Genomic DNA, 25,321 nt, shown 5'->3' with positions numbered 1-25,321 from the left:
TAAACGAGTCTCTATTTTTCCTATCATCCTAATAATGAAAAAACGCATCAAACCAACTAAACTAACTTTCATGGTCATTAACTCTTAAATAATAGTACTACTTTCTATATCCACCATGGATATTTTGTCATTTTTGATTGTCCGCAATTTATAGAATCATTTACTTAATTCAATTTTTAGTATGCAGATCGGATCTTACATTTCACTAATTTTTTACACTTACATGTCACAATGACCCCTTCTAATTCACTTTTTCTTTTCTAAAAAGTTTAATTAAAGTACATTTAGTAGTAGTACTTTTTTGTTAACTCACTCAACTGAAATAAAGCTGATAAGAGATTAGAAGTGATAAACAGAATCAAAATCCAGCATTTAATTGGGCGTTTTGCATTATATATGGATATTGTTGGAATAGATATAGATAACCCTAATTTATGAGTAATCGAACAAGTTTATAATCTCACTTCATTTATGAGTCTAAAATCGGAGCAATGGCTACTCAATTGTGGGAGACGGTGAAAGAATCGATCACCACCTACACAGGCCTGCCGCCGGCTACTTTCTTCACGGTTCTCGCCCTAGGCCTCACGCTCTACTACCTTCTCTCCACTTTCTTCGCCTCTTCTTCCGATGGCGGCCACGACAGGTCGAGACCCTCTCAGGAGCAGATGGAGCCTCTGCCCCCTCCGGTCCAGCTCGGTGAGGTCACCGCCGAGGAGCTGAAGCTATACGACGGCTCTGATTCGAAGAAGCCGCTGCTCATGGCCATCAAGGGTCAGATCTATGATGTCACGCAGAGCAGGTCCATCTCTTCCCTTTTGCCCTATTTTATCTATATTGCCTTGTGCTTTGTTGGAATTTCGGATTTGCTGGATTTGATGATGCTGAGATTTTGAATTTGTTAGGGTTTTTGGTTAGTATTTGCTGAAAAGAGTGAGTGTTTGTTTAGGGGATTTCCTTTTCTCTGTATTTGATTTTCTGTGTTGTTTAAATTCTCACTTTATGAGCTTCCTTTGATATTCCTTTTTTGTTTTATTGAAATTTTGGTTTAGCTGAGATCGTTTTTGCTAAAAAGATAGTGTGTTTAGGGACTTTCCCTTTCTCTTTATTTGGCTGAACTGTTGATTCCCTTTGATGATTAAATTCTCACTTTTTGAGCTTCTTTTTTTTTCTTGGTTTTCATATGGTGTTCAATCTTTTCATCTAGGAATATGATGCTTCATAAATTGGGTATGGTTAAGGATTGGGGTAATTACACAGTACATACGAAATGTTTCACCAATGTTTCAATTGAGTACAAAATGTTTTAAGTTAACAAATATCATACAAAAAGTTTGATTAGTGTTGCAAATTAGTACATTACGTCTAAAAATCACTAACCTCGTTACTTTTTCTTATTTTTCATCCTTTCGACTCTAAAATCAGCTACAAATATTAGCCGAAAGTTAAATGTGAATTCATTGTTTAATAAAATGCCCATATGGCAATGCATAAGGTATTATTTAGAGAAATAATATCATGTTTTTTAGGGCACAATTTTGGAGAAAAATAAGAAAAAGTAATAGTGTTAGTGATTTTTAGATGGAATGTATTAATTCGTAACACTAATCCAACTTTTTGTATGATATTTGTTAACTTAAACATTTTGTACTCAATTGAAACATTGGTGAAACATTTTGTACGTAGATTGTAATTACCCCTTAAGGATTTGAAGTTGCCTTTTTCAATTCCTCGGTATTTTCCATCTAGTTAGAGTTTGATTGTTGCAACTCAAACCATTTATTATCACTCAATAAACAAGTCTTCTAATCAGCAAAGCAGTCGTATTGTCTGTCAATGCCATGTTCAACAAAGCACTGATGCTCACCCTTTTTTTGTTTTGCTATAAACTTAACTAGTGGTTTAGCCCGGTCAGTTGGCATGATGTGATTTCCTTTGTCTAGTACCTTTAGCTGCCAATTATCAACTCCGCTGGGAAAATCACTCGACTCCATGTTCATTTTGATTGCTAGTTAGTAGTTACAATCAATTTTCAAAGAGGTTATCTTTTTGCCGAGTTCCAATATTATACCAGGTTGTCGACAACCATCTAGCACAAGCTTACGCAGCTTTTAAGTTATAAAAGGTGAAGAATTCTCTATGGTACTCGTAAGTTGCTGATTCACTTAGCATTTTGCAAGTGACAATGGATATATACCAAAATTCATGTTTGAATGAGTAGTATAGATGTTATGTGTTGTAATTAACAATTGAGGTCTGCAAACGCTAGTAATCCAACATTGCAGTCAGTTTTCCTTTTCGACATGTTGTATCAGTCAACTGTCAAGTGCTTCTTTGGGTGGTTGGGAGTCAAATTCTAGGTCCCTTTAAGCTCAAGCTGAACTTAATACATAGATCGCAAATTCTTTGGTTGCAGGATGTTTTATGGACCTGGTGGACCTTATGCCTTGTTTGCGGGAAAGGATGCCAGTAGAGCTCTTGCGAAAATGTCTTTCGAGGATAAAGATCTGAATGGTGATCTTACTGGGCTGGGCGTGTTCGAGATGGAAGCTCTACAAGATTGGGAATACAAGTTCATGAGCAAGTATGTGAAGGTGGGAACTGTCAAGGCAACCATTCCAGTAAATGATGGTGCCACCGAAAATGAAGCGACACGCGTGGAAGCTGCCGAGGGTCATGTTGCTAAACCGGCCGAAGATGGTCCGTCAGAGACTGTTCCTAAGGAAACTGAGGAAACCACAACTGCTGCTGTGGATGTTGATGTTGAGAAAAAGGAGTGAAATATTATCATATTATCATTATACTAGTGCAATTTGGTTTAACCTTATATACATCATTTCTATCTAATGACAGCCCTTGTACATTGCTACTAGCTTATTTTTTGGGGGTTTTAATAATGACGTGGAGCTTATGGAGTTGGGTTTTGTATGCTATTTCATTTACTTATTTAGGTGGAAATTCTTGGATATTTATTAGTATCACAATTTTATCATAATTTAACTTAATGAAACGCAGGTATAAATCAAGAAATGTGAGCCAATTTGCCTAGATAAAGCTATAGAAATTGGTGTTGGTCCAATGCCATACCATACACATGACAAAACTGAACCCTGATTTGAATACAAAACTAAGTAATATATGAATCTATAATAAGGTCGCTATACCATTATAAATTCTAGACAACACTGGATCCAGCACGAACGCGCAACGTATCTGTTCTCTCGCTTCTCTCCATAGCATCTACTAGCCAGTTTACACTTTCTTTGATCCCAAGCCTGCAGTCAAACCCAGACATCATCATGTCCATATCGGAACATATTCCACTTTCGGTTGCTCGCCAACCAAATACGTATGGACAAAAGAACATGTTTACCCATCAGTTGCCGAAACTGCTTGAAATGCGTACTCTCTTTCGTTCAATTTTTTTAGGTCCAGATACTGAGCAAGTTCATCAGCAGGTACAGCACCTTCGCGATCCTGCAGCGAAAAATAAAGTAACATTTTTATTAGTTACCATTATTGCACAACACAATAAAAGAATAATTAAGAATATCTAGAAGTATAAGAGAACTATCGAAAATATTAACGTGTTCGACACATTTTTCCCTGTCTGGGAGTGGAAAAAAGTTTTACCTGCTTATTTGCTAATATCAGAAGTGGAGCTCCTTGCAAATCCTCATGCCGAAGAACCTTTTCTGCAAACAAAGATAGATGTTATAATACCTTCAGCATACAGTGTTAAATATAATGAAGAAGCACATTAAACAACAGGAATTATCAGAATGCAGTTTTAAATATACTTCCCTATAGACATTACCAAGGGCAGATTTTGAATCTTCAAAACGAGATTGACAAGAAGCATCGATAACATAAACTACAGCATGTGCCTCTTCATAATATTTTTCCCAAATGGAGCGAAGACCAGGCTGATGAAACATCACAAGTATCGAATCAGTCAAAATTTTCCCCACAGAGAATGAGGAAACTTTGATGCAACAATTAGAATGATGCTGCCAGTGGAAAAATGGAACTAACGTTCTTGTATTATTGATTAATGCAGAAAGCTAGAGTGCAATTCAAACCTGACCTCCCAGGTCCCAGAATACGAGTTTCGTATTAGACGCTTCGACACGACCAATATTGAGTCCAACGGTTGGAACAATCCGGTCAGGCGGAAGGCCTTCCAAGTTTGAATACTGCGACTTCACTTTCTCCAGTAATGTCTAAGAAACAGAAGTCAAAATCAGCTCAAACAATGATTTGGATACGAATATGCACTCGAATATCCACAAACAATTATGGATCTGAGTGGTAGAGGTCACAAGAAAGAAGGGAAATACAGCAAGACATAAGCAGTTTAGCAATTTACTGTTTTGCCAGCTTTGCCAATTCCAAGAATGAGGACATGAAACTCCATCTTGGTGAACATGTACTTCCAGAGTCCATAAAATAATGAAAACATCACTCAATGATTTCGGTTCTCCAATTATATCTTCTATGATGTCTATGGAATTAACTATGAATTCAATATCTTGCGACTGCACAGACTGTAACAAATATAAGAAAAAAAGTCCATTTAAGTAAAACACAGATGTAGAACACGTATATGATCCAAAACAAAATATAAACAAACTATATAATGCTTCACCAAATGAATCAGATTGTCTGATTTCTACATTGCCATGACTACAATCTGAATTGCAAGGATAAATCTTAGCTAAAAAGTGTACACCACAATTGCATCACCTTTGATCTCCTAAAATTCTTTGATCAAAATGCATTAGCAAATGCTGAGATTATTGATTGCCTATTAAGGAAACCTAGAGAGTAGGAAACACTTTGCAAATGAGACGAGCTTTCATAACCTCAACTAAATAAAAACAAATTATTCTTATGGATGACTATAATGCTTCACCAAATGAATCAAATCAGATAATTTGATTTCTACATTGCCATGACTACAGTCTGAATTTCTAGGATAAATCTTAGCTGAAAAGAGTACACCACAAACATGTACACTGTCTCCTAAAATTCATTCATCAAAATGCAAAAGCAAATGTTGAGATTATTGATTGCCTATTCGTCAAAAACACTTGGAGCATGAGACGAGCTTCCATAACCCAATGTTTCATTTCATAAACCATAAATTTAGTTCAGTGACCACTAACTTCATTGAGTAAATAAATCTAAAAAAAGCAGCACATTGATAGATTAGATCTCAATTCAAATAAACCTAAAACTCATGAATGAATGAATCATCCGGATCAAGCAATTTTTGCTAAGGCGGCAGAGCGTACCATAAATCAAAACGCACAATTCCTTATATGACCAAAATAAAACGAAAAAGCAAAAGGAGAGAGAGAGCGTTAGGAAATAGGAATTCATACCTGCGTTTGTCAATCGTGGAAGTGGAATGAATTGAAATGCAGTAAGAGCTCTCGCTCCCAAATATGTCGGTGAATTATGCTGCTAAAATTTTGAAAATAAAATAATACTAATATTATTATTATTATTATTATTTAAATGAGAGGACAATCAGGTGAGGGGTATATTTGTCATTTCTCAGGCATCAAATAAATCCCCGAATCCTGATCCTCAAGTAAATGAACGGCAAAACGAAGAACAGAGACGCAACGAAGGAAATCCATCGCGTAAAATCGAATGTATGAAAATCATATTCTCTTTCTCAATTGATACCTGTTTCAACATCTGCACTTTTATCCTTGTCAAATGATAGGTTTAGACCTCGTCGTCGTTCCGTTTCAGCTGTGAAATTCGTCGTTTTTAGGCTTCGAGATCATGAATGATTTTTGTATATATTTATTTCTTCATTTATTCCGTTTGTAACAATTTATTTAATACTTTATCATGAGAATGCGAAAGTAGGCGTTGATTATTTTTGTGCAGTTTTAAGATTTCGTTCGGGGAAATTTTGAGTATTTACACCGTATGTTTTATTGGCTGAACACGATATCGTAGAATGTTGATAGTATGCATAAATTGTTGAGTTTTATCTCTGTGTGAATCCTTACTATGATCATATCAGAAGGTGTTTCATGAGCAGCATATTTTGGTTTCTTTGTTTGCTATCAATTTAGGCTTGATAATTTAATAATTAAGATTAAATTTGTGTTTGTGTTTTGGTTATTTAGTTATCTGTCTGCTGCGGAGTGTGACTATTAGATTATTTATCGCCGATGTGTTAAGCGAGGCTCGAGTTCCACTTTGCCATATAATTGTATCTCATTTGTTGCTATATATTTGCTTGTCATAATAATTATTTGCATGATACTATGTTGGTTTTGCGTTCGGTGGATAAATTTTGTCGTTATGAAGTACAATGGCCTTTCTTTTTGAGGTAAACCTGTCCCGAAGCATGGAGTTGTTTTTCATCCCTTCAAGTTATACGGAAGGAGTGAAATTGGATAATCCAGATTGTAAAATAGTGACATGATTGTTCCGGTGATTTGTTATTTGGACTTGCCTAAGTGTTGTAGATATAAGGTATAGTATAACATGAATGTGCAGTGCCACTTTTAGCTACATGGATGTCAAGGTATTGAATGTTAAAAAATGTTTGGTTATCACTTACCATCCATTTGTGCTAATGGGCCATATGTTTCTGGTGCTAGGTCACGAGTGAAATGGAATGAAGATAATATAGCAGAAATCGAGGCAAATAAACCGGTCAGGCAGAAAATAACTGAACCAAAGACACCGTACCATCCCATGATTGATGATGAAGAATGTGTTGGTATGTGTATACAATCTCACTTATTGTAATTATTGAAGTATATAGGTCCCAAGACTAAATTGGAAATGCATGGATAATTTTTTTTGTTGCAAATATGAAATTCAAGGTAGTACGAGCAACATAGCATGACTAGTTTACACATTTTGTTCATTGGCTAAATTGGGAATGTGAATAACTAAAGATGTCGAGCTCGTAGCTCTAGTAGTTCGTTTATGGACTATGCTGGCTTATAACTGGCTCCTACTGTTGTAGATCCATCATCTCCTTCGAGAAGTGGAGGCTTTGGGGATTATTTTGAAGATGCACTGAATATACTAGCGACATCTTCTTCATTGAATGATGTAGGCTCCTCTAGTAAATCTGGCTCGCATCTCTCGGATTGGACATCATCTGATGATGACACAGAAGCAATGGATCAAGGTGAAGAAGGTCTGTCTTTTTTGCCTTTGTTTCGTAGCTCAACTATCCACTTGTCTATACTTGATAGGATAGCACGTGTTGTCACTTAATCGTGGGTTCTTTTCATTGTATGAGTGTTTAAGTATTCAACCATTTAGTTGGAACTTGGAAAGAGTATAGTTCTTACTCCCTAAACAAGTTCTCTGTCGGTTTCGATTCCTTCTTTGAGCAGCCTTGTCGTGTCGTTGCACCGGGTAACTAATTCAAACCAATTTGAAATCAGATTCTGATTCCGAGAGGTGCAGGAGCTTCAAGGAGCACAGGAAAGATCATTATGACGAGTTTCTCAAAGTCAAAGAGTTGCGTCGAAATGGATCCCATCTGGAAGACGCTTCTGACGATGAACCCTCGATAACTGCCGGTGTCAAAGACATCGATATTGAGGAACCATCGCGACCGGAAAATGGATCTTAATATCCGCTCTTTAGATCCTTGCTGGTGACTTTAAAACTGATGAATTCTGTTTTGCAATTTGTAACATGGCCGCTTCATTCAGCTTTGGTTTTGTAAGCAAAAAAATTGATCTTTACTGGAATGATACGTTGATTGGTATTCAAGAACTTGTCACTTGTAATTTTAATCTGTTTGTTAAGCTCATTTGAAATCTAAAAAACTTATGCATCTATATCAAACTATAATTTTCTTGTCATGTTCGGTTTGTCATACAAGATATAGTGTGATAAGTTAATGCTAATGAGTTTTGTCCATGATTAAATTAGTGACATCTTTGTTCGGTTTGCTAGACAAGATAATAGTGAGATATGATATGACAATATGTGTTTTGTCTATAAATAAACTAGTCAAAAAAATTAGTGAGATGAATAATCATGAGGTGCAACATAGTACTAATTGATACCAGTCTTGATACCATGGAGCAAAGCTTAGATACATTGTCACAAAATCGAATTTTTGAGAACAAAAATGCAACCGAACAAGAGATGTACTACCATGATAACATTCAATTCGTTAGACAAGATAATAGTGAGATATAATAATATAAGCAAAAACGAGATTTGTCTAGAATTAAATAGTACTCACTCTATCCGCGAATAGGAGTGTTATTTTTTCATTTTAGTCCGTCCACGAATTAAAACTAGTAGTAATATATACAAGTGAGACATTTATTGAACTAACTTTTTTCCATGTAATATTTTTTAAAACTCATGCGGCCAAGAATGGGACTCATAATGGCGGAGTGCTAGTGTATAAGTGAACCAAAGCAACTTATTAGAGCATCCACAATGCCGGCTAGCCGATTCGCGTCGCTAGCCGATCGGCTAGCCGAACCATTGCAGTCGGCCAGCGGCGAATCGGCCAGAAAATCGGCATGGGCTAGCCGCCATTGTGGCGTGCCGATCGACCAACGATCAGTCAGCGTCTATTTTCGTTTTTTTTAAAAAAAATTTGAATACCTATAAATACGCGATTTTAGTTTCATTTTCTTTTGCACCACCTGTTTTAACGAGTTTTCTCTCTCTCTAACTTTCTGTACAAGAGCATCATCGAGCGATGGACAACAACAACGAGTCCAGTCCGGCGACGAGCGGCTCTCATACGCCTACGGTACGCGTGGGATCTGGATGGGGCCAGATGGACGGGCAGATGGGCCCAGGGTTTAACGTCCCTTGGGGCAGTTGATGGGGATGATGGCTGGAGCGCCGGGGGGATGCAGGGGGGGAACCAGGTGAAGGAACTGGCAGCGGAAGCGCTCACATAAATCAATTACATAATAATCAGATCTATTTAGCAGATTATTTAGACAAAACCTATTCGCGTAATTATCACATGTATCATGCTCATAACTTGAATTAATCATGCTTTAAGAATATTGAAACATAAAACATGCTTTTCTACGGAGCAGAAAAAATACCTAATTAATTCTCCAAAGAATTGAAGATGGCTAGCTTCTTCTCCGCGTGATGCTTTGAGTACTAGACCACAAATCTTCTCTCTGGTTCCCGAACTGTATCCCAATATCAGTGTGGGCTGATCTTACTAGAATACTAGGATTTAAATAAAGAAGACAGAAGAAATCTTTTTAGGAATAGGAGTAGAATTCGAAAATTCCTACAGCTGATGGGGCTGATATTTTCGAAAATTTCAATAATGAAAAATATGTTATTTCTGTCTCCTTTATTCTCCTATTTATATTAAGTTCCTTTTGGGCCCAGACAGGAATCTATGGAAGGTTTTGGATATGGGCTCATCCAATTTACTTTTTACTAATTAAATTGAACCCACAATTTAATATAAGTTACAATTGGAATATTACGAGCAGCCACTACAGAAGTAATATTGAACTCTCCCCATCCAAATCCGAAATTACAAGTAATCCGGGTTTCCGTTTAACTTTCATTTCCCGCGCTTAAGATTAAAATGTCCATTAATTAATTAACGTCTGCTATTGACTTAATTAATTAACTTCTTATTAATTCCAAGAGTGGACTTAGCATGAAACGCTTATTTATTATTCATAGAGTAATCAAACTCCAACTAGCTAGGTTCCGAATAATAAAACCTTGTTTCGCACTCCTCTTGAGGACATTATCAAACGAGACTCTCCTCGCGCATGATTCAATATAATAGCAATCCTAGCACCGCTAGATATTGATCACCACTGCCCAATATATCAGGATAATTGGGTTACGAAAAACCCGCACCATTTGATACGTCAAAGTAGTGCATAATCAATACCGTATGCTCAATGCTAACCTACATTGATTAAGAAACAAATATTATCAAGACCTCGCCTTTCAGTAGATAGCCCAAGGACAAGTCTTGCTGTTAGATCCGTTCAGTGCTATACCACACCAATGTCATCTTATTTCAGTAAGGCTTAGAAATATGCGGACTGACATTGCAACCTTTCTCGATGGATAGTCAAATTCCATCTAGGTTGTGAAATTCATCTTTTTCTTTGTTTAGAACTGACCGTGTTACCTTAAAGTGGACGACGCCCACAACCGGTCTACTAAAACAAAGACTTAGACTTTGTTAAGTTAACTTATACATTTAAAAATGCATTAACATCCATTAAATGTAAAACATAACAACATTATGACAAAAATAATCTGTTTTATTCCTTGGAAAATAAAATAAGAGTTTTACAGTATTCAATCACTCGAAACGTGATTTCTAGTATACAAACTCTAACAATCTCCCACTTATACTCAAAACACTTTCGAGTATACAAAATGTGCTAACTAACGTCAAATTCTCCCACTTATACTGAAAGCGGATTGAGGTCTTGAATTAGTCGAACTCTCATTCCTTTAACATGGCTTTCATACGGCTTTACCGCTAATGCCTTCGTGAAAGGATCTGCCAGGTTGTTTTCTGACTCAATCTTGACCACTTTTATGTCTCCTCTCTGCACTATATCTCGTATAATATGATGCTTCCTCTCTATGTGCTTGCTCGCTTTATGAGCCCGTGGTTCTCTCGAATTTGCCACAGCACCAGAATTGTCATAATAGATGGTGATGCTCTTGGGCATATTCGAAACCACACCTAAGTCCAGAAGGAAGTTATTAAGCCATACAGCCTCTTTTGCAGCCTCCGAAGCGGCCACATACTCGGCTTCCATGGTAGAGTCTGCAATGCATTTCTGCTTTACACTCTTCCAAATTACGGCTCCACCTCCTAAGGTAAACACATATCCGGAAGTTGATTTTCTCGAATCTACATCAGCTTGAAAATCTGAATCTGTATATCCTAAAGGACAGAGCTCGGCTGCATTGTAAACTAGAACATAGTCCTTAGTCCGATTAAGGTACTTGAGTATGTTCTTTACGGCAGTCCAATGTCCTTGGCCGGGATTTGATTGATATCTTGCTACCATGCCAACAGCAAAACAGATATCAGGTCTAGTACAAAGCATAGCATACATGAGACTACCAACTGCCGAGGCATATGATATTCTTCTCATCTCTGCTATCTCAGATGTTGTCTTAGGACACATCTCTTGAGATAAATGGATGCCATGTCTAAAAGGTAGAAAACCTTTCTTGGCATCTTGCATGCTAAAGCGTCTAAGTACTGTATCGATGTAAGATTCTTGTGATAAGCACAACATTCTCTTAGCTCGGTTCCTAAGAACCTTGATACCAAGAATGTGTCCCGCATCACCCATATCTTTCATCTCGAACTGGCTGGACAACCAAGTTCGCACTGATGACAACATCTTTTTATTGTTTCCAATTAGAAGAATGTCATCTACATACAAAACTAAGAACACAACATTTCATTTTTCAGCCTTCTTATACACACAGCTTTCATTGGGGCATTTTTCGAATCCAAACTTTTGAACAGTTTGATCGAAACACTGGTTCCATGATCTAGATGCTTGCTTGAGGCCATAAATGGCCTTCTTAAGCTTCCAAACCATGTGTTCCTTGCCCTTTACCACATAGCCTTCGGGTTGTTCCATGTAGATGGTCTCCTCAAGACTCCCGTTTAAAAACGCAGTCTTAACGTCCATCTGCCATACTTCCCAATCCATGTAAGCTGCTATAGACAAAAGTATACGGATCAATTTGAGCATGGCCACTGGGGAGAAGGTCTCATCATAATCGATGCCTTCCTTTTGGGTATACCCCTTAGCCACTAGTCTTGCCTTAAAGACTTTAACTCGTCCATCGGGTCCACGTTTACGTTTGTATATCCACTTGCTCCCAATGGCAGTACAGCCTTCGGGTAGGACAGACAAATCATAGACGTCTTTGTCTACCATTGATTGTAGTTCCGAATCCATTGCTTTCACCCATTCGCAATGATCGACATCTGTCTGCGCCTCTGCAAGATTCCAGGGATCAAGTACATTGTTGTCCGAGGAGTGATCCATGCACTCTCCCAAACCAATGTATCTTTCGGGCTCATGAGAGACCCTCCCACTGCGACGCGGCACTACAATATCTGGAGTATTAGTTGAAATTTCTGGAATTGTTGTTACACTAGGTAATTGTTCTTGGTTAATGGAAGTTGTGACTTGAGTTAGCTCTTCAAGAGCTATCTCATTGCTGGGCTTATGATTCATTACACAGTCTTCCTCTAAGAATGTGGCATGAGTGCTCACAATCACTTTCTGATCTCTGAGACTATAGAATTCATAGCTTTCGTTCCTCTAGGGTATCCTATAAACACACAAACCTCCGTCCTAGATTCCAGCTTATTTTGATCCTTTTCCAATACATGGGCCGGACACCCCCACACTCTGAGATGTTCCAGATTGGGCTTCCGCCCATTCCACAACTCATATGCAGAAGTAGGAACCGATTTAGAAGGTAAGTGGTCTAAGAGATAGGTTGCTGAAAGCAGCGCATGCCCCCAAAACGAAATAGGTAACCGTGCATAACTCATCATCGAGCGGACCATATTTAACAAGGTCCTATTCCTTCTTTCAGCTACGCCATTCTGTTGGGGTGTGCCCGGCGCAGTCGTTTGGGATTGTATTCCCGCTACTGATAAGTATTCCAAAAACTCGGCACTTAGGTATTCGCCTCCGCGATCAAATCGCAGGCATTTGATAGTCTTACCATGACGCGTCTCTACTTTAGCCTTAAACTCCTTGAACTTGTCAAAAGTTTCAGACTTGTAGCGCATCAAATAGACGTATCCAACTTTCGAGAAGTCATCTATAAAGGTGACAAAGTATCGATAGCCGCCCCTTGCCTCGGTTGGCATTGGTCCACACACATCAGTATGAATGAGCTCAAGTACTTCCGTGGCCTATTCCCCTTTGACCTAAAAGGTCTCTTAGTCATCTTGCCTTCGAGACAGGATTCACACTTCGAAAATGGTTCCTTCTCAAGACCTTTGATAAGATCTTGATCAACCATCGCATGAATCCTTCTTTCGTTGGCATGACAAAGTCTAAGGTGTCATAAGTACGTATCATTCATTGAACTTGAAGGTTCTTTTCTTTTCTTAGAAATTTTCGATGTAGCATTGAGTTCTGATTTACGTTGATTAAATTGTGTAGAAGTGATTGTGTACAGATTGTTTTCCATGATACCACGACAGATATAAGAGCCATCTTTCTTAATAACGCAATTGTCATTAAAAGAAATCGAATATCCATCAAAAGACAATTTAGAAACTGAAATTAAATTTCTTCTAAAAGAAGGTATCAACAAAACATTCTTCAAAATCAAAAATCTATCACTAGAAAAACGTAAATAAACGTCTCCCACTGCAACGGCCGCCACTTTCGTACGTCGCCCAGCTGGACTTCGATCTCACGATCATGTAACCGTCTTGTCACCTGCTTTAAGTCAGGATCAATACATATATGATCAGTTGCTCCAGTATCGATAACCCAAGTGTGAGTAGATGTCGAAGCCAAACATGACTCGACTACTAGAGCATGGTGCATACCTGTAGCCTTGCCCTTCTTAGGACAATCTGGCTTCCAATGACCTTTCTCTCCACATTTGAAGCAATTTCCAGTTGGCTTCTTGTCACCTCTCTGTTTCTTCTTTCCCTTAGCATTCTTAGCTGCCACTAGGTTCGGTGCCTTTTTCTTTCCTCTTCTAGGTTTAGAGCCAGAGGAATTAGGCGCCAAACTTAGCATGACTACCTTAGCTTGAACCATAAGGTCCTCCGCCGACTGAAGTTCAGTCAGCAGCTCAGCCAAAGTATAATCCCGCTTGTTCATCTCGAAGTTGAGCTTGAACTGCTGGAAGCTAGGGGTAAGACTCTGAAGGTTTATAGTAACCTGGGACTCGGGATCGATCGTCCCTCCCAAAACCTCAATCTGATTGAGGTGGCTCATCATCTCGAGGACATGTTGCCTCACAGACGTGCCTTCCTTCATAGACTTCGTCATGATACTCCGAAAGGCTTGAGACTTAGCCGTTCGATTCTGAGTACCAAACAGATTTGTAAGATTTTGCATAATCTCGGCGGCAGTCGCCATGGCAGAATGCTGATGCTTGAGTACTGAAGACATAGATGCCAACATGTAGCACTTAGCCATCTCATTCGCCTTATGCCACCGTTTATGCGCATTCTGAACTCCCACCGAGGCATTAGCCGCGGGGACTGGAGGCTGTGGAGTGGTGAGTACAAACTTGTACTCTTCAGCTGTGAGAACGATATCCAAGTTTTGTTTCCATTCGATGTAATTTTGGCCCTCGAGTTTGTTTTCTTTGAGAATGGCAGAAAGAGGATTAAAAGACATATTGACGGATTTTGTTGCACTGCAAACAGAAGAATTTACTATTTGTTATAAACTTATGTAAGGAAATTGAGTAGATTAACCATAAAACTTTTCAAAATCTTACAACAGCAAAATTAATAAATTGTATCCTCCTTTGGAGGTTAATACGCATTAAAATTTTGACAATTTTACTGGTCACAACACCGACGCATCAATATCTTCCTCCTTTGGAGGTCAACACGCCTAATGCTGCCTAAGCACGACCATCAGATTTAGCATTACAGAATTTTATTTCTACAACACACTCCCATAACAATGTTCATGTGCTGATATCAAAACTAAACTATCTCATAAATTCTGATTGAACCCTGAAACTCGCAGTTCCTTAGGATTATTGTCCCCAATTTGCAGGTGGCAATAATATTGGGAACCGCTTTCTAGTTCATTCTATTTATTATGTGAGAAGTCCGCCCTTATGAACTTACTGTTTTCGTAGGATTATTGTCCCTACTTTGTAGGTGGCGATAATATTAGAAAATCAGCTTCACAAAATTTGGCAGTCTAACCGATGGTGACCATATATAAACTTTTAGTTCATAATTATCGCTTAGATATTTGAGTTATGGTTTTTCATTAATTATCCTTTAGCCTTAAGGCAGATTAAGACTAATTAAATTCTGTTGGTATTTAATTGACTGGATAATTAAATTTCTTATTATCTTTAATATCTTAGTTTAGGAATTATTAATCTAGAATTTAATTCTTATTCATGTCATACTATAAGATATATCTAAAATAAAGTACATTATTTATAATCTTAATTAGACATGAAAAATTAAATTCACATAATTTCTCTAGGGTCGGGCCGCGCCAAAGAAGAAGAAGGGCAAGGCGGTCGGCGAGTCCTCGCAGCCCGGTGTTGACGACACTCCCACGCGGAGGAAGTGGACGGAGGATGAGTACGCCGGCGTGGCCAAGGCGTCGTTGACGGTCTGCGACGATTAGAGCAGCCTACAGGAGGAACTGCCTGCATGGGAAGGACTACAGCGGGGAGGAGTGCCGGAAGGGGTGGGAACGGATCAGGGCCGCGGTCGGCCGATTTTCGGGGTTGTACGCCAACGTCCTCCGCCAGCTGACTAGTGGGCAGTATGAGGAGGACGCCCGGAGGATAGCAGAGAGTCAGTTCCCCTTGCCGGGGAAGTATAAGGAGTTCTTCTTCTGGGAATGCTATGTGTTGCTGAAGGACTCCGAGAAGTTCCGGGCGGGGTGCGACGCTGGGTGGCCGATGAAGCAGAGATTGAACTATTCTGGCGACTACATCGGCAGCAGCGGTGGATCCCACGACCTCCCCCGGATGCTGAGGAGTTTCCGTCCCCTCCATCCGCTACTCGTCGCCCTCGCCCGGTTGGCCAAAAGCGGGCGCAACGGGCAGCGAGGGAAGGATCCCCCCTATCGCCCCATGAGGTCATCTCGGCCCCCCCACCCCAACGCGCGTACACGTTATTCTCGCGTGCAAAGACGGAGGAACGTATGTTCGAGGTCTTCCAAGAGTGGAAGGCCGCAACTGACCCCACGGAGAAGATGTTCCTTTACTCGATGCTCGAGAACATGCGGGTGGATTTGGATGCATCGAGGGCACTTGTGGGGGGTTCAGACGCGGGCTCAGATACCCCGGGTGGCAGCGGCGAGGACGGCGGCGGCGACGACGAGGAGTAGAGAGTGGCGGGGCTCGTGTGTGGAAGCCCTTTTTTTTAAAAAAAAATCATGTATTTTTTTTTAATCAATGTACCTTTTTTTTAATGAAATGAATGAATTTTCCCGTATATGTCTCGTAAATTTAATTCCGTAATTTAATCGTAAATTTTATTCCGTAATTTAATCATAAATTTTATTCCATAAAATATAGTTGTTTTTAAATTATTTTTATTGCGGTTGGCCTATAATGATGTGGCAGGTGGATTTTTAGTGCGGCTGACTGGGCAGGAAAAGGGAGGCTGTGGATTATATTAGGATAAGGCAATAGCGAAAACAGAGGAGAAACAATCAAAACACTCGGAACTCCAATGGCTAAACCCAAGGAGCTTCAATCTTCCGAATCAGCCGATTTGGCCGCCCAAATCTGCAATCACCTCTCCTCCGTGTTCACCGCCCCCACCGCCCTCCCTCCCCCCCTCAGCACGCTGGTCGACGAGATCTCCGCCGCCTCCAGCCGCGGCGGCAAAATCTTCGTCTACGGCGTGGGCCGCGAGGGCCTGATGATGAAAGCCCTATGTATGCGCCTCTTCCACCTCGGCCTCCCCGCCCACTGCGTCTTCGACATGACCACTCCCGCGATCGGGCCGCCCGACCTCCTCATCGCCTCCGCCGGCCCGGGCGGATTCTCCACCGTCGACGCGATCTGCGGCGTGGCGAGGGGCGGCGGCGCGCGGGTGGTGGTGCTGACGGCGCGGCCGGAGAAGGTGGGGTGCGCGAGCGCGGTGGTGGCGCATATCCCGGCACAGACGATGGCGGATGATGATGGGGCCGGGTCGGGTCGGGATTTGCTGCCGATGGGGAGTGTTTATGAGGGGGCGATGTTTGTGCTGTTTGAGATGCTGGTTTACAAGTTGGGGCAGGTGTTGGGCCGGAGCCCCGACGAAATACGGGCTCGCCATACCAATTTGGAGTAGTTTTTATGTTTCATTTTCTTCTCTTCTTTTTTTTTATGTAAAAACCTTTGAAATTTGAGTTTTTTTTAAAATAAACATGATCAATACCACCTCCTTATACTAGTAGTATCATTTTAGAGATTCAGAGGTCCTCTTACACAAATTCAATACATTAAAGTAATTTATATATTCTCCAGATTTCTAATAAAATTTATTTGAGGATTCATTCTGTAATAAGAATCTATGGTGGCCGAAATTACTAGAACTATAATTTTAAAATTTAGATTACTCTATTAATTTAGTTAGAGTATCAATTCCGTAACATAAACATTTCTAGTTTACAAAGAGAATCATGCATGAAAAAGTTTCTAGTAAATATCACTGGCCAATTACTTCATAGCCCGTCCATTGAAAATATGCTTATTATTAGAGATAATACGGATTTTTAAGAAAACTTAATAATTAAGAGAAAATGAGAAAAGGTGGATAAAATAAAATAAAAAAGTAGGCAAAGTGTAAAGAATTTTTTTTATTTTTAAAATAAAATTATTTTTCGCATACTCAAAATTATAAAACGTGACTATTTTTTAATGGACACGGGGATAAAGGATTAGAAAATTCCAAAACTACAAAATTATTTTGCTAGTGTGAAACCATGCACAATCTCGATGAAATTTTGAGAAAAGCTGCAATCTACTACCAAAACTATAAATACATTAAAAAAAAAAAAAAAAGCATCCAACAAAATTTTCTCAGTTGTTGAATATTGAAAATTCCAAATTACTAATATAAATATAGTGTTCGTGTAGACCAGCAAACCAATTTCTGTGCCTGCGCAGAACCTTCTTCACATTCTGCATTTATGCTTTCTCCATTCCGAAACTTCTTCTTTTCCTGTTCAATCTCTTTCTCTCTTTTAAATTGATCTATGCATCATCACAACCTTGGAGAATTGCTTCGTCTTCAATTGAATTACTACTATTGCAACTGTAAATGCGGTTTGCGTGATTTTGCGGTGTTGAATTAGGCGGCTGTATGGCTTCGCCGGGCGAAGATATGTCTAGGCCGATTCCAACGCCGTTTCTGATCAAAACCTACCAGCTCGTCGACGATCACGCTGTCGATGGAATCATCTCGTGGAACGCCGACGGATCCGCTTTCATCGTCTGGAATCCGGCGGATTTCGCCAGAGATCTGCTCCCCAAGTACTTCAAGCACAACAATTTCTCCAGCTTCGTTCGCCAACTCAACACCTACGTAAGCTTGAACGAATGAGCAATTTAATTTCAGTAGGATTTGGATGTTTGATTTGAGGCGTGCGTCGATTTTAGGGATTTAGGAAGGTCGTGCCGGATCGTTGGGAGTTCTCGAACGATTGCTTCCGGAGAGGCGAGAAGCAGCTCCTGCGCGACATTCAGCGGCGGAAAATGGCGCCGAAGATCTCTACATCGGTGGAGCAGGTGATCTCATCCTCTAATTTCAGCGGCAGCGCGGCGGAGCTGATCGACGAGAACGAGCGGCTGCGGCGGCAGAACGTGGAGCTGAGGAGAGAATTGGGGGAGATGAAGAATTTATGCGACGGCATTTACGCGCTGTTGTCCAACTACGGCGGCGGCAGGTGTGAGGAAGGTGTGCGTGCTTGTAAATTGTACATGACGGAGAATTTGAAGGCTCTGGAGCTTCTGCCGTCCACGAGACTCTGCGGAGAAATGGCGGCGGCTGAAGGTACGTCCGCGGAGGATGACATGGATTTGGAGCTCCGGCTGCCCGGAGGAGATGCTAAACATGAACCGTTTGATGGTGGGGAATATGTGTAATTAGCATTCGAAGTAATTAGTGCGACTTTTTTATCGAGGATCAATAATGGTTCTCATTTACTATTTGAATTTCGATTTGTTAATTGGAGGAAAAAAAAAAAAGTTCAGATTAGTATATACTCCTATGTACTTTGACCGTGACAAAATTAGAATTTGGAACGGTGGTGTGTTTTGAATAAAATATAAACATAATTTGACCAATTCTGCATGCTATTCTATTCCTATTAGGTCATGATTATTGACCACAAGCATATTATACTAGGTATTTTGCCATAATATTTTAGTCCCACAATCGGGCTTCGTTTAGCCCTTAATCTAATTTTTAATATATTATTCTGTTGATTTTTAAATTAAGTAATTTTACTTTATTTGAATTATGTAAAAGATTATTATAATAAAAAAAATATTTTTCAATCATCTGCAAAAGAATTTAAATAAATATGGAGTATATAAGTATAAAAAACAGCAAAACATTTGAAATAGAAAGAATCAGAAAAATAAGAAATGAGGATATAAGCCACGCACAGGTGTGTGTAATTTAGCTTCAGAGTAACAAAAAAAAAGACCTTAAGGGCGGACGTCCGCACAGGTGGGTGTCTCCAATGGTGGACGTCCCGGTAAGACGTCGCCGACGTCCGACCGGACGTCCACCGTAGTGGGTGGGAAGGGCGCCCACGCCCATCCCGAGTGCCCGTCGGATGGCCTCGCCCCTCGCATCGACGTCCGACCGGACGTCCGCCACTGCGGCGAAGGTCGGATGTTCCGGTCGGACGTCCGCAATTTTTAAATTTTTTTTTTTTAAAAAAGAAACTCTATAATTTTTTTTTCTACTACTATATTTTTAAAAAAAAATTCAAATGATATGTTTTTTTTAATGAAATATTCGTATTTCCCGTTCGTATTCGTGTCGAATTTTAATTCCGTAAATTTTAATTTTAATTATGAATTAATTTAATTGTGGGAAGGGCTAGTGGAAGTCCTAGTGCAGTGGGAAGGACTAGTGATGTGGCAGTGGAATGGGAAGGGCGAGTGCTGGCAGACAGTTTTTGTGGGAATGGCTAGTGGAGGTCCTAGTGGAAGGGGCGCCACCGGAGACACCCTAAGGCCTCAAGACAATTTACATGCGATTTTTTTTATTTTACATTTTAGGAAAAGGGGGTGTTTGTAATAATATGAGAAATTACTAAGAACACAATAATCTCTCTAGTGATTGCAAAAATTTCTTGTTATAGAAGAAACAAATTGTCTTTCTACAAATTATTGTTTTATTTGGTTTTAAACTTCAGAAGATTTTAGGATATGAAAAGGATATTAGACAAATTAGCTTTGTTTTCACAACTGGAAGTTTTTTGGTACTTGTGACAGAAAAGCCAATCACAATAACTCAATCCTATTCTGATCTACCAAATTTCTTTACAATCCTAATACACTGTCTCCCAACCACAAATACAAGTGAAACAAACCAAAAAACTAAGGCCTAATCTCAATCTCAAGAATCAAAATCCACCACAATAGCAAATAATATTTATTTACCAACTCAAAGCATTATTCATGCATTGATCTCTGCATTGCATTGATGCTCCCTGCTACAGCTTCTTCTCCCCCAGAACATATTTGAGCACGTCGTTTTCTCCGACCTCATCCCCTCTAGCTTCTCCTGTTCGCTTGGTTCGGGCTGTGGAGGCTCCTGTGGAGGTTCCCTTTCTCCGGACTCAAAATCGGGACAAGGGCCTTCGCTGCATGTGCACATTGGGATAGTCACGGAAGGAAACGGACTGCAAGTGACTGGGCAGAACATATCTGATGAGACGGAGGCGACATGATTCTTTCTCGTATCTGGTGAGCCAGCAGCCTCCGATGCGGTGTCCTGCTCGCGTTCTCTTGGATGGAGCATGCAGGGGGTGCATAAGCCGAGTGATAAGGGTAGTTTTATGTCTTTAGATGAAGAGCCGGGTAGTTTGCCGAAACACAGAATGCTGTGCCGGCAAAACGGGCAAGGAATGGAACCGAGAGGTATTGAAGATTCTGAAGGAATGTTGGTTGAGCAAAGGTAGAGAGCACATCTTACACACAGTTGATGTGCACATCCTGGATGTAAACATCACCATAAAACCACATAAATTAGATAAATATTTCAAGATTTTGGAATTTTCTGTGTCACATGCAACTTTCACAACATAGTATACTAATCTAAGATTTCACTCAGTGGTATGGTATGGCAACATATAGTCTACTTTCAAATCTTCCACAAGCAAAAGGGATCCATCCACTTCGAGTTAGACCATTTGATACGACGTATATTTCATGTAGTTTATATTATTCTAAGCACTTTCAGTCATCAAGAAAAACCCGGATACTCTTGGCGAGAATATAACTTCATAATAAGTAACACTAACTAGAGGAGGGCTTAATGGAAAAAACAAAAACAGGGAATATAGATTAGGAGGAGAAAATGTCACAGGTAAAGAGACAGACAGCTAACCTTCAGCAGCCACGCTACAAGCTCTCTCGAGGCAAACTGCGCACATATCTGCATCATCTGACCCGGTAGCAGAGGACTGCAACCCATAGTCTCTGCAGCAAGTGCCTAATGAGTATAGAGAAAAATCGATAGGCAGTCCAGGAATTAAGGAATTCACATAGGAGTTACCTAGCTATATTTAGGACACTCAGAAGTGGCAGTGATAAATAATTAGAATGTGGAAATGTTGGGAGAGGCAAATCAGAATTAGGAGCCAGCAGTGGTTCAAGCCAAAGACGCCCCCACATCCTTGCGACGTCAATGGGAAGCCATCTAAACAGTGTATACACAGTTAATTATAGTAAGGAAAAACTTAAATGGCCAGAGTGCGAAAGAATAGATTTACAGGGAATATACCCATTGCAATTTAGCGACAAACGACTAGCACCTTGAGCAATAAGGATCTGCAGAAGTAGAAAACTGTAAGTGTAACATGTAATATGTCAGCAGTAAATGCAAAGAACCTATGGCATGAAATTACTACATATCATCACCTGGCAACACTTTAAATTTCCTCCGCACGCAGCATAGTGCAAAGGAGTGCTCCCAGCACCTATAAAATCACAGATAGATGATAAAATAATGTGATAAACAAGAAAGGTTTTGAACGAGCATTATGTGGCCATGGAATATACCTATCAAATCCATCGATGTTCCGTAATGAAATGTCACAGCTGATACACTGGCGTGAAGGTCAAGTAGGAGCTGAACGCAGTCAAAATATCCATTCAATGCCGCCATGTGAAGAGCAGTAATGCCACCATCTGCAGCCTTGTTTACAAACTTAGAGAGAGCACTGCCATGTAAGAAGGAAAATATACGATAAGAGCAAATCTAGGCACAAGCTCATTTCAAGCTCAGAGAAGATGCATTTTGTCAGTTTCAGATCCTGATCAAACAAGAGTCGCACATTTAAAGGTAACAGATAAATCTTTAACGAACAAAATTTCTCTAAGTTTAAGCATGATACCACATTGATCATTCGAATGAATTCATTTGACCTTTAAAACCTCAATTGAAAATTTCTCAAAGCAGCATGACCTAGCACTCCCATCAGTTTCCATTTCCATTTTGCTATGAGTGAAGGCTAAGATAAATGTTACTATAGTGGATGCAGAAAAACATAAAACCTCAGTCTGCACCTGGTTTTATTATTAGAACCATCGCTTCCATCACTAACTGTTTGGGCATTCGGAGGCTCGAATGGAGCACTTGGCACAAAATCACTAAGCACCAATCTCACGCATCGCGTGTGTCCATTGACTGCTGCAAAATGGAGAGCAGTCCTTCCACTAAGATAATCTGCTCTAGTAACCTGAAGTATCCCAGAACCGGTCATCAAAGTTACATGTATGAATTCTTGAACTCTATATGTATATCAGCTAAACTAGTCACGATTGCAGGATAGGTAAACCATAAAGTTGTTGCAAAAGATCAAATACATCATATTACACAACTTTCACTCACATTGCATCTAAAGAGAAGAAGAGTTTGAACAACTTCCCAGTGCCCGTATCGACACGCTTGCATCAGAGCTGTCTACAAAAGGAAAACATATGGTATTTAATGACTACTACTTTATGATTTAGCATAGATCCAGCATCATTTGTTCATCGAAAAAATTCCAAATTAAACTATCTACACCTATCGAACAAATCAAAATCACACCCAAATCCACACCGAAAGAAACAATTATAGCTTTATGAAAATGACAATCTTTCCCCAAAATTACACACTTCGAAAAGTAATGAAGCAAAATAGAGATTTTCCCTTACCTGTCCACAATAATTCCTTGAATTCACATCAGCCCCATTCTCTAACAACAATGCCACAATCTGAAAATCCAATCATCCACAAATCAATAACAAAACTCACCCACAGAGGAAACCCTAATTAAGTTAAATCAGCAACAGAAACGAGAAATTCGAAAAAATTGAAGGGCCAATCAAGAAGAATTGGAGGTAAAACCTCATTGTGGCCCTTGGCGGCGGCAAAATGAAGAGGAGAATTCAAACCACCGAAGGTCGAGTATTTCGAAAGGCATGGATTGCAATCCAAAAGCATCTTCGCCTCAACAAAATCCCCATCTCTCGCTGCGGACACCAATCTCTCTCCCGAAGCCGAGCAGCCAAATGAATTCCCCATTGTTCTTCGACAAAGATTGAGTCCTCTCTCTCCCTAATTCTTTGTGAAGATCATGAACGTGGTAGTGGTTTTGTTTGGTGTTGGAGAGGGAAAGTGGAGGAAGAGTTATTGGAGAAACATGATTGCATAAATTAGGTCAACTGTCATCATACAAATTCCCCCTTTTTACCTCTTAGAGCTAGAAAAAACTGGATATTATGATGAAATTGGTGATGAAAGATTAAAGTTTAAAACTTTATAGAAACATGACTAGAATTTGTTGGGATTGGGAGTGAGGAGTGGCATCGCTGTTCATTCAAGTAAACAAAATGGAAGGATGGAAGGAAGGAATAAATTGAAGAGTGCCTTATTTATTTATGGTATGGTTATAAAATAAAATTAATTTATTAGAGGATCCAAAGTGACTAGAGTATCACTTACCTATTAATCGATAATCGATAATTGAAACTTTTATTGACAAATAAAGTTTTTCTTACACATCATTTTAATTGATTTTTTAATTTTATTTTTTTCTTTATTTAAATATATGAAGTTTAAGGTGACAAAAAAAAGTATGGATGAATGAATGATTATTGTGGGAACAAAATAACTAAATAAGGATGCAAAATGGGACAAGTAAGTTATGTATTGTCTTTGTTACCACAAACACAATGGTCTTGGTGTTTTTAGGGTTTCTTCAATTGAAAGTAGCATGATAATTAATGATAAATGCAAATAACATGGATCTACTAATATATAGTACTAATTGAATCTGATAATTTATTTTATTCATGCATGTATTGGATACGACCGTGATTTGTGAGAATGCTTCCAGAAGGAATAGGGCATCAAGGGCTTTCGATGTTGTTGAAATGTATATTTGTGATATGACACCTCGCAACTTGTGGAGTTTTTCGAAAAATTCCGCAAGTAGATACACGTCGACAGGGTGTGAATGCCTTAATACGATTCAGTCAAGTCGCCAACAAATTAGCAACTCAAAACTGTTAGCAGCGGCTCCATATGCACTATACACGACACAACTTATGGGGCATGCTTGGTAGCATCGACCGCATGCCCTGAGTATGGAAGAATTGTCCAACAACATCGAGGGGTGCGTAAACTATCGGCCACAAAGATTCTCATCCAACCATCGTGCTCGAAGAAGTCGTGGAACATCGACTATGGATCTTACTTGCTCTCTTTGGTGTTGTCGATTGCAATAATAGTGAGTTGGCCAAGCGGTAGAGTGTTTAATGCCTGAACCAAAGATCTAAGGTTCGAGTCCTGCGTGGCTCCCGCACTTGGGGCACTGCATAAATCCGGTGGAGCATATTAACAAAAATCACATGTCACTAACGCATTAACTTAATTCGTTATTTACAATTATTACCGTCAAGCAATTTTTTAATCAAAGTAATTAACCAATTTTATTTAAAATTTTTAATACAAATCAAATATGTGAAATATTGATTATCTCTTACACAAGTTATCAATAATCTCACAAACAAATGTTGATTACAAACAAAACAAACTTACAAAACCAACTTCATGGCCTCTTTTCTCCAAACTACTACTAGTTTCTTAGCATAAGCTCTAACAACAATATCATGTGCTGATGTAGCTCAGACAGTAACCATGGAAAAGAGATTCATCGTTAGGCCCTACGGTGTGGTTTCTGGTAGTCCCTTGCCTCTTTACAAGACCAGACTCGATATATGTGTTGCTATATGCAGAGCCCTTTTCTGAGACAGTGTCCATATTGATATTCCAAGGATCGCAGCCGTTGTCCTCTGCTTGGGTGCACTGTGAGACCTGAGTTTAGCCCGAGATGACTTG

At 39.6% G+C, this 25,321-nt stretch overlaps 6 protein-coding genes across 10 annotated transcripts; 4 read left to right on the top strand and 2 right to left on the bottom strand.

Annotated features, from left to right (window-relative positions):
* The first annotated feature begins 409 nt into the window (after positions 1–409).
* LOC125212337 (membrane steroid-binding protein 2-like) lies at positions 410–2,915 on the top strand. The gene is made up of 2 exons (XM_048112467.2): positions 410–802; positions 2,417–2,915. The coding sequence occupies exons 1-2, from the start codon at positions 492–494 to the stop codon at positions 2,778–2,780; spliced, it is 675 nt and encodes a 224-aa protein (XP_047968424.1). The 5' UTR covers positions 410–491; the 3' UTR covers positions 2,781–2,915.
* Positions 2,916–3,018: 103 nt separating this feature from the next.
* Positions 3,019–5,505, bottom strand: LOC125212338 (uncharacterized). Its single transcript, XM_048112469.2, has 7 exons — positions 5,388–5,505; positions 4,370–4,547; positions 4,083–4,223; positions 3,818–3,926; positions 3,634–3,695; positions 3,374–3,477; positions 3,019–3,275 (listed from the first exon to the last, which is right to left on the bottom strand). Exons 2-7 carry the CDS (start codon positions 4,460–4,462, stop codon positions 3,176–3,178), a joined length of 609 nt encoding a protein of 202 aa, XP_047968426.1. The 5' UTR covers positions 4,463–4,547; positions 5,388–5,505; the 3' UTR covers positions 3,019–3,175.
* A 58-nt stretch (positions 5,506–5,563) lies between these two features.
* LOC125212339 (protein phosphatase inhibitor 2-like) lies at positions 5,564–7,793 on the top strand. Of its 5 annotated transcripts, none has more exons than XM_048112472.1 (4): positions 5,564–5,663; positions 6,633–6,754; positions 7,007–7,183; positions 7,437–7,793. In XM_048112472.1, coding segments are annotated over exons 1-4 (492 nt in total). In that variant the 5' UTR covers positions 5,564–5,661; the 3' UTR covers positions 7,628–7,793. The 5 variants fall into 5 exon arrangements, with proteins under 5 accessions (XP_047968429.1, XP_047968432.1, XP_047968431.1 ...); XM_048112475.2 differs by lacking the exon at positions 5,564–5,663 and adding an exon at positions 5,680–6,556 and having other exon boundaries at positions 7,007–7,174; positions 7,459–7,793; XM_048112474.2 differs by lacking the exon at positions 5,564–5,663 and adding an exon at positions 5,680–6,556 and having other exon boundaries at positions 7,459–7,793.
* An 8,608-nt stretch (positions 7,794–16,401) lies between these two features.
* On the top strand, positions 16,402–17,136 carry LOC125211361 (Sugar isomerase (SIS) family protein). Its single transcript, XM_048111105.2, has one exon. The coding sequence runs from the start codon at positions 16,436–16,438 to the stop codon at positions 17,039–17,041; it is 606 nt and encodes a 201-aa protein (XP_047967062.1). The 5' UTR covers positions 16,402–16,435; the 3' UTR covers positions 17,042–17,136.
* A 132-nt stretch (positions 17,137–17,268) lies between these two features.
* LOC125211360 (heat stress transcription factor B-2a-like) lies at positions 17,269–19,049 on the top strand. Its single transcript, XM_048111104.2, has 2 exons — positions 17,269–18,277; positions 18,352–19,049. The coding sequence occupies exons 1-2, from the start codon at positions 18,056–18,058 to the stop codon at positions 18,835–18,837; spliced, it is 708 nt and encodes a 235-aa protein (XP_047967061.1). The 5' UTR covers positions 17,269–18,055; the 3' UTR covers positions 18,838–19,049.
* A 1,099-nt stretch (positions 19,050–20,148) lies between these two features.
* On the bottom strand, positions 20,149–23,822 carry LOC125209826 (E3 ubiquitin-protein ligase XBAT33-like). Its single transcript, XM_089066246.1, has 10 exons — positions 23,327–23,822; positions 23,134–23,193; positions 22,826–22,897; positions 22,501–22,673; positions 21,994–22,154; positions 21,853–21,911; positions 21,716–21,762; positions 21,488–21,631; positions 21,320–21,411; positions 20,149–20,925 (listed from the first exon to the last, which is right to left on the bottom strand). Exons 1-10 carry the CDS (start codon positions 23,501–23,503, stop codon positions 20,387–20,389), a joined length of 1,524 nt encoding a protein of 507 aa, XP_088922372.1. The 5' UTR covers positions 23,504–23,822; the 3' UTR covers positions 20,149–20,386.
* Between the last annotated feature and the right edge of the window lie 1,499 nt (positions 23,823–25,321).

Source organism: Salvia hispanica, chromosome 3, assembly GCF_029641045.1.
Source record: "Salvia hispanica isolate PSC_SH4W2 chromosome 3, Shi_PSC_v1, whole genome shotgun sequence".
NCBI lineage: Eukaryota > Viridiplantae > Streptophyta > Magnoliopsida > Lamiales > Lamiaceae > Salvia > Salvia hispanica.
The sequence above is the reverse complement of the archived record's forward strand: the minus strand, read 5'-3'. Positions and strand labels throughout refer to the sequence as shown.